This window comes from Myotis nattereri, assembly GCF_964212035.1.
Source record: "Myotis nattereri genome assembly, contig: HAP1_SCAFFOLD_119, whole genome shotgun sequence".
Taxonomy (NCBI): domain Eukaryota; kingdom Metazoa; phylum Chordata; class Mammalia; order Chiroptera; family Vespertilionidae; genus Myotis; species Myotis nattereri.
The window spans coordinates 39,929-50,000 of NW_027669660.1; the positions used below are offsets into that span (position 1 = coordinate 39,929).

General features: G+C 64.1%; 1 protein-coding gene across 1 annotated transcript in view; it reads left to right on the top strand.

The window, feature by feature from the left end:
- PARVB (parvin beta) overlaps positions 1-10,072 on the top strand; it is a 65,957-nt gene that overhangs the window by 39,057 nt on the left and 16,828 nt on the right. Inside the window, exons 5-8 of the mRNA XM_081115487.1 lie at positions 535-675; positions 3,304-3,419; positions 6,723-6,781; positions 8,189-8,208. Coding sequence (XP_080971613.1) covers positions 535-675; positions 3,304-3,419; positions 6,723-6,781; positions 8,189-8,208 — 336 coding nt within the window. The remainder of the gene's footprint in view (positions 1-534; positions 676-3,303; positions 3,420-6,722; positions 6,782-8,188; positions 8,209-10,072) is intronic.

Below are 10,072 nucleotides of genomic sequence, written 5' to 3' on the forward strand. Positions count from 1 at the left end.
AGCTGCCTCGAGCAGAGGTGACAGGTCTTGTCGGCTCCTCAGACTGCCCCCTGCTCCCCCGGGAGGCAGGATGTCACAGGGTCCTGACTGTGGGGTCCAGGGGGAGGAACAAGAGTGGGACCGCGGGTGCAGGGAGCAGCGGCGGCCTGTCAGGCCCTTTATCTCCGCACCAAAGTCCTCTTCCCACCGGGAAGTCCTGGCCCAGCCTCCGCAGCTCCCGTCGGTGCCTGCAGGTGGCTCCTCGCCTGCCCACTGCGCCTTGAACCATTTGTCCATCTTATGTGCAAAGACTGTCCCCAAGGGGGATGGCCACGGCTTTCCCCTCGCACCCCCGCCCCCCATCCCAGAGCAGGGATCTAAGGAGCCTGAGTGGCTTGGGGTCTGGGGTTCTGTGGCTCCCCGTCCCCCAAGCACCCGCTGGTGCAGGTGACCGGCTCCACCTCGGACCCGGACCCCATGGGGAGGGGGCCTCCTCGTGAGCCACTGAGCAGGCGTCCGGCCCTGCAGCTCTTGTCTGCTCTGTCCTCGCTGTAGAGACGCTGGCGGGCTGCAAGCTGAACGTGGCCGAGGTGACGCAGTCGGAGATCGGGCAGAAGCAGAAGCTGCAGACGGTGCTGGAGGCCGTGCAGGAGCTGCTGCGGCCCCACGGCTGGGCGCTGCCCTGGACGGTGGACGGTGAGCGCTGCAGGGGGTGGGGCCTCCGCAGGGGGAGGGACGCCTGCAGGGGGAGGGGTGTCCTCGGGGGGCGGGGCGTCCTCATGGGGCGGGGCGTCCTCAGGGGGAGGGGCGTCCTCAGGGGGAGGGACGCCTGCAGGGGGAGGGGCGTCCGCAGGGGGCGGGGTGTCCTCAGGGGGCGGGACATCCGCAGGGGGAGGGGCGTCCTCAGGGGGCGGGGTGTCCGCAGGGGGAGGGGCGTCCTCAGGGGGAGGGGCGTCCACAGGGGGCGGGGCGTCCGCAGGGGGAGGCGAGGCATTGCCCTTGCTCATGGAGTCTCGCCTTGCAATGAACACACCCGTTCACACTCCTGCTCGGGCCAGGGGGCCAGGAGAGGAGGAAGCCAGCGTCCGCACGCCCAGGAGCTCAGGCATAAGGGACTCAGTCGCACCCCCATTCTCTGTGCCCCTCCCCCTAACTTCAGAATAGAGTGGGGTGTTTCTGGTGGGGACATCGGGGGACCGCAGAGGAAGGATGGTGCCAGAGCAGCAGGAGCACAGCTGTTCTCAGTCCGTATCTTCTGAATCCTGCTAACGCCGCGCCGAGTGTCCGGGCAGGCTCCTTCTCAAACCCTGCCCACCGCACTGACTGTGGAGGCCGAGCCCCTCTGCCCTCTGCCCAGGGCTGGACCTTCTTGGGACGCTGGGTGGCAGACAGAGAAGCCATGAGGCGTGGTGGGCGTAGAAAAATGAGTCTTAGGAGCCAGCCACCATAAGCCATTAGACAAAACAGTTTTTTGCAGCGAAGTCCCATACGGGCAGCCGCACACCGGCTGATAAACGAGCACATCTTTCCCGTAAAGCAGCAATGGCCTCTGTCCCCATGGCCGTTATCTGAGGAGCTGCACACTGCACGCTGCCCTGGCCCCGCCCCTCCCACAGCAGTGGCCCCTGTGCTCTCCCTTGGAGCTGCAGCCTCAGGGGCCTCTCCAGCCTCGCTCGCCTCCCCCAGCCTCCCCCCAGCACACTGGCTGGTGAGCGTGTATGCTACTGTTTAGACCAGGGGTGGGCAAACTTTTTGACTCGAGGGCCACAATGTGTTCTTAAACTGGACTCAGAAGGAGCTGCGGCCGTGTTTCCCGACGTTGCCATGTTAACACTGCTGCTGGGGAAGGAGCGGAGGGGAGAGCAAGAGAACCCTCCGCTCTTTCGGCTCCGCGGGCCGGATAGAACAGCCGAACGGGCCGGATCTGGCCCGCGGGCCGTAGTTTGCCCACGGCTGGTTTAGACCAAAGAGGCTTCTTTCCAAGCAGCGACCTTGCTGTGCCCTTAATGCAGTCCCTGGACGTTCTAATTAAGATTCCCACGCTCAGAGTGGCCTGGGCCGTCTGGCGTACTATCAGCAAGGCTGCGTGCTCTCATTAGCCGTGGCTATCCGGCGACTCTGGCATGGCTCCCACAGATGGGAGTTCAGGTTATAAGACAGAAGCCGTGGAGGGGGGGCCTAGGGGGGCCTTGCAGGGGACCCACCCCCAGATGCCCAAGGCACCCCCTCTAGGTGAGCTCACTCTGACCCCCAGAGCAGGTCCCCAGGAGGGTCACGCCAGCCCAGGCTGTGTCTCAGAGCGTGCAGGCATCAGGAATAGGCGACCTCACAGTTCCTCCGGCCGAGAGAGAGACAGGAAAGGTGAAGAAGCAGGCCAGGGGCCAGACGTTCTTGTCCTGGCTTCCTTCCCCACCCCCCTCAGGGCGGGGCAGGACAGGGCAGTAGGGTGAGGCCTGGGGGCTCTCCCTGGGGCTGCGGTGAGACTTGTCCCTGGTTTCTTGGCATGGAGACCTAGGACGGAGCCCAGCTGCCCTCGCGGATGGGGCGCCGAGCGCCTGGTACACGGTAAGGCCCTGTGCAGAGTGGCCGCACCTGCTCCCCACGCTGGAGAGGAGCGAGTAGGGCTGACGAGGGCACGGGGACCTGGCGGGCGGGAGTCTCATCTTCCGTCCCCAAAGTGGCATTGCCCTTAATAACCTGCCCTGGCGGAGAGGCTGGCTGCAGAGATGATAGTGCTCATCGCGGTGGCAGGTAACTGCTCTTTGAGATCTTTCCCCACCTCCTGTGCTAATTTTCCTCTCTCGCCACTTCATCTCACCGCCGCCCAGCTCTCTCCCTTGAAGAATCCAGCTCTGCATTTAAAACATCCGAAGCATCGGGCTTTTCAAAGCGGTTACGCAACTCACCTTAGGCCGACAGGAGAGAAAACAGTCAGGAGCTACAGCCGTGGGCAAACTACGGCCCGTGGGCCGGATCCGGCCCGTTTGAAATGAATAAAACTAAAAAAAAAAAAAAGACCGTACCCTTTATGTAATGATGTTTACTTTGAATTTATATTCATTCACACAAACACTCCATCCATGCTTTTGTTCCGGCCCTCCGGCCCAGTTTAAGAACCCATGGTGGCCCTCGAGTCAGAAAGTTTGCCCACCCCTGGTCTAGAAGGAGGCTCCCACGGGAGCTGTGCGCGCCCTCCATTCTCCCGTGGCCTGTGGGTTTCCGCGGGCTTTCTCTGGTCTGAGGTCTCGGTTACGCTGCCTCTCGGACACGGGCGTGGGTGCCTGTATAACCATCTAAAGCGGCCCCTCTCCCCCTCCCCCCAAGCCATTCACGGGAAGAACCTGGTGGCCATCCTGCACCTGCTCGTGTCGCTGGCCATGCACTTCCGGGCGCCGATCCGCCTCCCCGAGCACGTCTCCGTGCAGGTGGTGGTCGTGCGGGTGAGTATCGCGGCCGGACCGCGCAGGGGCACCGGCTTTCTCCTCCTGCATTTCCCCACCTTCGTGCCCTCCGCCCCCGACTTTCCGTGTCTCCCTCTTGACAACATGTCCGCCTCGCCCGGCGGCTCCGAGAGAAGCGATTGGAGCAGAGACAATGGCACTGATTTCTAGAGGCAGATTCGAAGGCCTGGAGTGCGAGGTTCGATCTCCCACATTTTTAAGAACATTCACTGCTCTCAGAGCCGCCGCGGGACGCGGCCTCTCCACGAGACTCACTGCTCGCTGAGAGGGATGGGGCGGCGGGTGAGGCGGGTCCCAGCCGGGCGCCCCCTCCTGCGCTGTGGCCGCCGCCCCCCCTCCCTCTCCCCCCCACCCCGCCGCCCCCTCGGGTCCTCCCTCTGCTTCCCTCGGGGGAACGTCCAGGAGCCGGTCCTTCTGAGGGCGGCGCTGCCTCTCCTGCTGGGTCCGGCAGGTGCGGCCCAGACCTCCCTGACTTGGTGTTTGCAGTTTTGTCCAGTACGCGGCTGCTAAGCACCTACTGTGTGCCTGGAACTTCCCGCACGCTGGGGTCCGGCAGGAACAGCCGCTGCTGCCAGTGTTGGGGTGACACTCAGAACCGGGTGTCTTGAGTATTGATTTTATTTTTATTATATTTTAATCCTCACTGGAGGGCATTTTGAGGATATTTTTTTCCATTGATTTTTAGAGAGTGGAAGGGAGGAAGAGAGAGGGGGAGAGAGAGAGAGAGAGAGAGACATGAACCGGTTGCCTCCCACATGCACCCCAACAGGGGTGGGGATTGAACTTGTAACCCAGGTATGTGCCTCTGACCGGGAATCGAACCTGTGACCCTCCCGTCCACAGGCTGATGCTCTAACCACTGAGCACCAGCCAGGCTGTGTGTTTCGAGGGAGATGCCGGCTCCACACTCTCCTCTGGTCTGTAAATGTTTAGGGCCCGTGGGTCTGGTCTGTGAGGCTCTGGCTGGTGCTGTGTTTCCCAAAGCTGCGACCCCTCCCTTCCCCGGGGGCTTGGCGCTGGCCTGATAGGGGAGAACACCCTTCTCTTCAAAAAAATTAGAACAAAATTTATGGATTGATTTGAGAGAGAGAGAGAGAGAGGCGCTGACTGGCTGTTCCACTCAGTCATGGGTTGACTCTTGTATGTGCCCTGACCCGGATGGAACCCACAACCTTGGCGACGTTCCACCGACTGAGCCCCCGGCCGGGCCGAGAGCCCTCCCCGGCGTCGGTGGGGGGGCGGGGGGGCGCCTGCCACGGGCCCGTTTGCTTCCTGAGGGGGAAGCTGTGGTCGGCAGTGGTGACGGGCGCAGGGGCCATCCTGCGGCCACCGTCTTGGCCGCCGGGAGAGGCTTCCTGAGGACACGCGGGATGTGGTTCCCAGGCCCGCGCACGTCAGCCCCGGGGGCGCAGGAACGGGGTGTTTCCTGTCGGGCCTGCGCTGAGTAATTGGGGTATTTCCATGCACCAGGAATCGGGGTATTTCCTTTCAGGCCTGAACTTTGGTCCAAGGGAACCGCTGGGGTTTGCGGAAAGTTTTCCTGACCCGGGCAAGCACTGCTGGCGCGCCCCTCGCCCGGGGCAGGGGAGGATGCCTGGGGCCGCGGCCAAAGTCGCGGGGCGGGGCGGGCCGGGAGCTGCTGGCCACAGGCCTCAGCCCGACGCCCACAGCTCAGAGCTGCCCCCCAGCTCCCCGAGGCCCCTGCCTGTCCCCCCGCGCCCCGCCGTGCGGGCTGAGGCCAGGCGTACCCCCCACCCAGCAGCGGGGCCTCTGAGCTGCTGTGGTTTCCCCATGAGACCGAGGTCGCACTGCACGCCTGGAAGATACTCAGCTTCGTGTCCGTACTCGGGCCCGGCATCCGGTACCGGCCTCTCGTGCATTTGATGAGAAAGTGAGTCAGTGCTCAGGTCCCCCAGGGGCTCTCCCCAGATCAGTCAGGTGGGGCCGTGAGAGAGCCGCCAGCGCCCGCGAGGGGACAGTCCCCACAGGCTGAGCACAGGACACGGGGAGCTTGGGGCTGGAGAGGTGTCCGCAGGGGCTGCCCAGCAGGGAGGGAGCTCCCTGCCTCTTGAAGGGGCTCAGGAGGGGCTTGTGGTGGGGGTGGGTTAGCTGGCCACCAAGCTCCACCCCGAGGTCCCGTGACATACAGCCCCCCCCAGCCCTGCGCCGCCTCCCCATCTCCCCGCAGTCACGCCCTCACATGCCAGGAGAAGTGTGTCACACACGTGTCATGGTCCTGGAGCTCCTCTAACAAAATGCCACCAAGTAGCTGCTTTAAAACAACAGACACTGCCCGGCCAGCGTGGCTCAGTGGTTGAGCATTGACCTATGAACCAGGAGGTCACCGTTCGATTCCCGGTCAGGGCACAGGCCCCGGTTGCAGGCTCAACCCCCCGTGTGGGGTGTGCAGGAGACAGCCGATCACTGATTCTCTCTCATCACTGATGCTTCTCTCTCTCCTCCTCTCTTCATCTCTGAAATCAATAAGAACAAGTTTTAAAAAAATAAAAAATAAAACAACGGACATTTATTCCCTCGCAGTTAGGAGGCCGGAGGTCCCGATGAAGGAGTGGGCAGGCCACGGTCCCTCCGAGGGCTCCAGGGGCGAGCCCCCTGCCTCCCCCTCCTGGCGGCTGGCGGCTGGCGGCTGGCTCAGTCCTGGGGTCCCTGGGCTTGTGGGCATCGTCCGGTCTCTGCTTCGTTGTCATGTGGCCTCTCTCCTCTGTGTCCACCTGTCTGTATCTCCACCGTCTCCCCTGGTCAGGACCTGGCCGTATGCACTGAAGACCCACCGGGTCCCCCGTGGCCTCCTCTTAGCTGATGGGATCTGCAAAGACTCTATTTCCAAAAGAGGCCACACTCTGGGCTTCGAGTGGACACGACTCCGGGGGGGCCCTGTCAGCCCATGTTCGTGTGTTACTGCCCTGGGTGCCTCCCACGGTCCTGTCCTTCCTCATGCTCCTCACCTCCCGGTGCAGGGCGTGGCGTGAGGGGTCCCCATGGGAGCCAGGTTTCTCCCGAGCCCCCAAAGCCGCCAGCTCTCGGAGCAACGTGGAGAACCTCGGTGTGTGTGTGGGGGGAGACAGCTTCCGGCCCCCAATAGGGTCTCTGCCCGTGGCCTGGGGGCCTGGATGCTCTGCACGACTGCTGTTTCGTGGTCCCCACGGTGGCCTCGTGGGCCCGGTCAGCTGCACAGCTTCAGGTGCCCCATCCACGCCCGCCTCCTCTCGTCTCCACCTGCGCAAGCGCCTGTGTATTCACGTGTTCTTTTGGGGTTTCCAGAAGCGGGAAGGCCTGCTGCATTCCAGCCACATCACGGAGGAGCTGACCACGACCACCGAGTAAGTGGCCTGGCTGCAGCCGGGGACCTGCCAGCCACGCCTCCCCGTGGCAGTGACATCTTCACGCAGGCGTCTGCCTGGCCTCACCTCCACACACGTTCTTCAGCCCTCCCCTCCCCTCCCCTCCCCTCCCCTCCCCTCCCCTCCCCTCCCCTTCCCTTCCCTTCTCTTCCCTTCCAGGGAGGGCACGGTGGCAGTTTAGTTTGGTATCTGAACGAGGGGTTCCAGATCTATTATTTCTTCCCAAATAGAAGATTAACGGAAACGTATGGCGTAGGTGTTAGGACTCGCACAGGCCGCCTGAAATCTCTTGTGGAACGAGACAGACAATAATAAATAAAATACAGTTGATCATGTTCAAAATCTCAAAAGGAAGGCAAAGATGAAGGGAAATTTCAAACATTGGACTTCCGTAGAGCGGTCGTGCTAAAGCATTTGATGTGACTCCCCAAAGCCCGCGGGCTCTTCACCCCTCGTGTTAGAAGACGGGCCTCCAGAATGTGGCGAGGGAGGCAGTGGGCGTTCGGGTGCTCAGGGGGACCCCCGGTCCCAGTTAATTTATCCGTCCACACTGGCTCTGTCTGAGGAGAGAGCCTTCTGTTTCTTAAGGTGTCCTCACCTCCCGTCCAGCCTCAACATCCTTCCCATTCCTCTCTAGGGCCGGCTCTGCGGCCGCCTCCTACAGGGAGCCCTCCCTGTTTGCAAGCGGGAGTGACCACCTTCCTGTAGTTCCCACAGCATCTCCTGTCTGTCACACTGTAGGTGGAAATGCGGGCTCACCCTCTGTCACCACCAGCGCCACGGGCACAGGGCCAGGGGTGTTCATGTCTGCCTGCGCGGCCCGCGCGCCATAGGTGCTCAAGAAAACAGCGGATAAGTGAGGTGGAGGCAGAGGGTCTAGGGGACTTGGGGACGAAGTAAAGATCGCCTGCCTGTCAGGAAGGTGTGCACACGGGAAGGGTCTGTGCATTTGTGCCCCAGAAATCGTCCAGGCGAGGCAGCGTCCACCCTTTGTGGTTCCGGCCTGGCCCGGGTTCCTGGGGATCCTTAGTCCCGGGGTTCCCTGAAAGGGCGTCACGCTTCCTCAGGAAACGGGCTCTCGGGCCAGCCGTTCCGGGTGTAAAGCTGGCCGTCCAGGGCTGCCCGGAGGGCCGAGCTGCTGGCCTGTGCTCCCCGTGGGCCACTCCCAGGATTTACCCGCCTCCCCTGACAGTAGGGGCAGTTTAGCTAGAGATGATTTCCTGCGCGACAGGGTTCGTCCACATGTGGTCGCGTTTTATAAAGAGCCCGTCGGTGGGCATCCCCGCCGGGTTCTGCCTCAGCCCGTCGCCTCCAGCAGGCCCTCGCTGTGGCGAGCGGCCCCTCGTTCGTGTCTCTCTGACGTCTCTCTCTGTTTCTGTTTTGCAGGCAGATGATGGGCCGGTTTGGTAAGTAACCCAGGGCCGGGCGCGGGTGGGGGTCTGGGCCGCAGGGCGCTGGGCTGTCCCGAGAAGCCCCAGGTTCACGCAGTCACGGGGAGTCCTGGACCCCCGGAAGCCCGGGCGCCCTGCGGGCCCTGCGCGGTGGCTGTGGTGGCCTCTGGGCGCTGGGAGCGGCCAGGGTGAGGAGGCCTGGTGGCAGGAGGCCGGGGGTGTCTGGGCACACACGCTCTCGCCACAGGGACTGGGACGGAGCGGGAACCAGGACTAGGGGAGGGAGGGATGTGTTCCACTATGGAGCACCGTTAGCCAGAGACTGTCTTTGTGGGGCGAACTCCTAGTTGTTCATCCTAAAACCTCCAGCGCAGCGGCTTCCTTGGGGTCGGCAGCCTGGGCTCCGGGCCCCGCTGGGCGCCCCCCGGCCTGTTCCTTGCCCTCTCTGGTCCCCGCCTGTGAAATGGGTTCGCCGGCGGCTGCTGAGCGGATTCCGTGAGATGATGAGTGTGTGCCTCCTGGGCGGCCCCCTCTTCCCGTGGGGCAGGGATTCCTGCGAGTTTGCTGTGCTGCTCCCCGCCCTGTTTCGGCCCCACGACCCCATCTTCCCTCGGCGAGGGATGGCGGGTAAAGGGGCAGCGCGGGGCAGCGGGTAAACCAGAGGCACCGGAGGCGGGCTCGCTGCTTTGGGGGGAGCATGGACTCCGATGCCGTGTTCTCCGGCGAGCGGGTGGGGAGCGCGGCTGTTAGAAGGAAGAGTGGGCCCGAATGGAAACTCCTACTTGCGACTTGGGACCTGGCCTGGAGCTGGGGGACCGTCCCCCGGCTTGCCCCCCCTCTCCCCACCCCCGGCTCGTAGCCCCGGGTTCCTGTGGGGACTGAGGGCACATCCCTGCTTGTGGGGGAACAGGGCTGTCCATCCGCCAAGGCCTGGGCTTGAGGAAAGGCAGCAGCCAGGGGTCCTGAGCTCTCCCCTCGGCCGTGAGACGGGCGGGACGCCCAGTCCCCGCTGTGTTCTGAGCAGCAGGGCAGGCCTCCTGGTGTTTTTATTAATAATTAAAAAGGTGGGTGCAGAGTCAGCTGCTGAGGGCGCTGAGAGCTGTGAGCAGTGCAGCCCCGGGGGCCCGCGGGGGCCACCCCGAGTAGACGGCCGCGTGGGCAGCCCGGCCCTGCCCTGTGCTGGGGTGGAGGCCCGCCCGGGGCGCAGGGCACCCTCCGTGGCCCCCCTGTCCTTCCTGCAGGGGGGGCCGGGCCGTGGGTGGCGGAGGCACAGAGGTGCCGAGCGGGACCTCGGGGCCTTGTGCGCTTGGCCTGTGGTTTTCTGCTGTCACTTCCGTCGGGGACGGGCCTGGCTGGCGGCGGGGGACTCGGGGCTGGGCGGCCCCCTCGGGGGACAGAGGGGCTCGGGATGCCCTGTGGGGGGGCGCGGGGAGGGCGTGTGGGGCAGGGACGCGGCCGGCGTGGCCTCCTTCCTCCGCAGGCTCCCGCGTGCGTGTGCGAGGCAAACAGGCCATTCGTGGGTGGCAGGCGATTAGCTCGTCCCCGGTGGCGGCGCTGACGCACATGGGTCTCCTGGTTACCCAGGCGGCAGCCTCGGCGGAGCAGGCTGCGGGGCCCGTCTCTGGGGGCGCCCCCGGCCCCGCTCATCCCTCTGCTTGTTCTCTGTGCTGTCACGGGCCGGCTTCCTCACGCACCCCTCCCCCCTCACTCTTCGCCTCACCCCCCTGCCTCGTGTTACGACAAAGGCAGGGTCCCCGCAGTGCCTTTAAGGGCCTCGGCCATCCCCTCCCCTCCTCTGGCCTCCTCGCTCCCCGGCCCACGGGCTCCCTCTCTGCGCCCCAGCACGCTCTCCCTCAGCTCGCAGAGCCCTGGCCTGGAT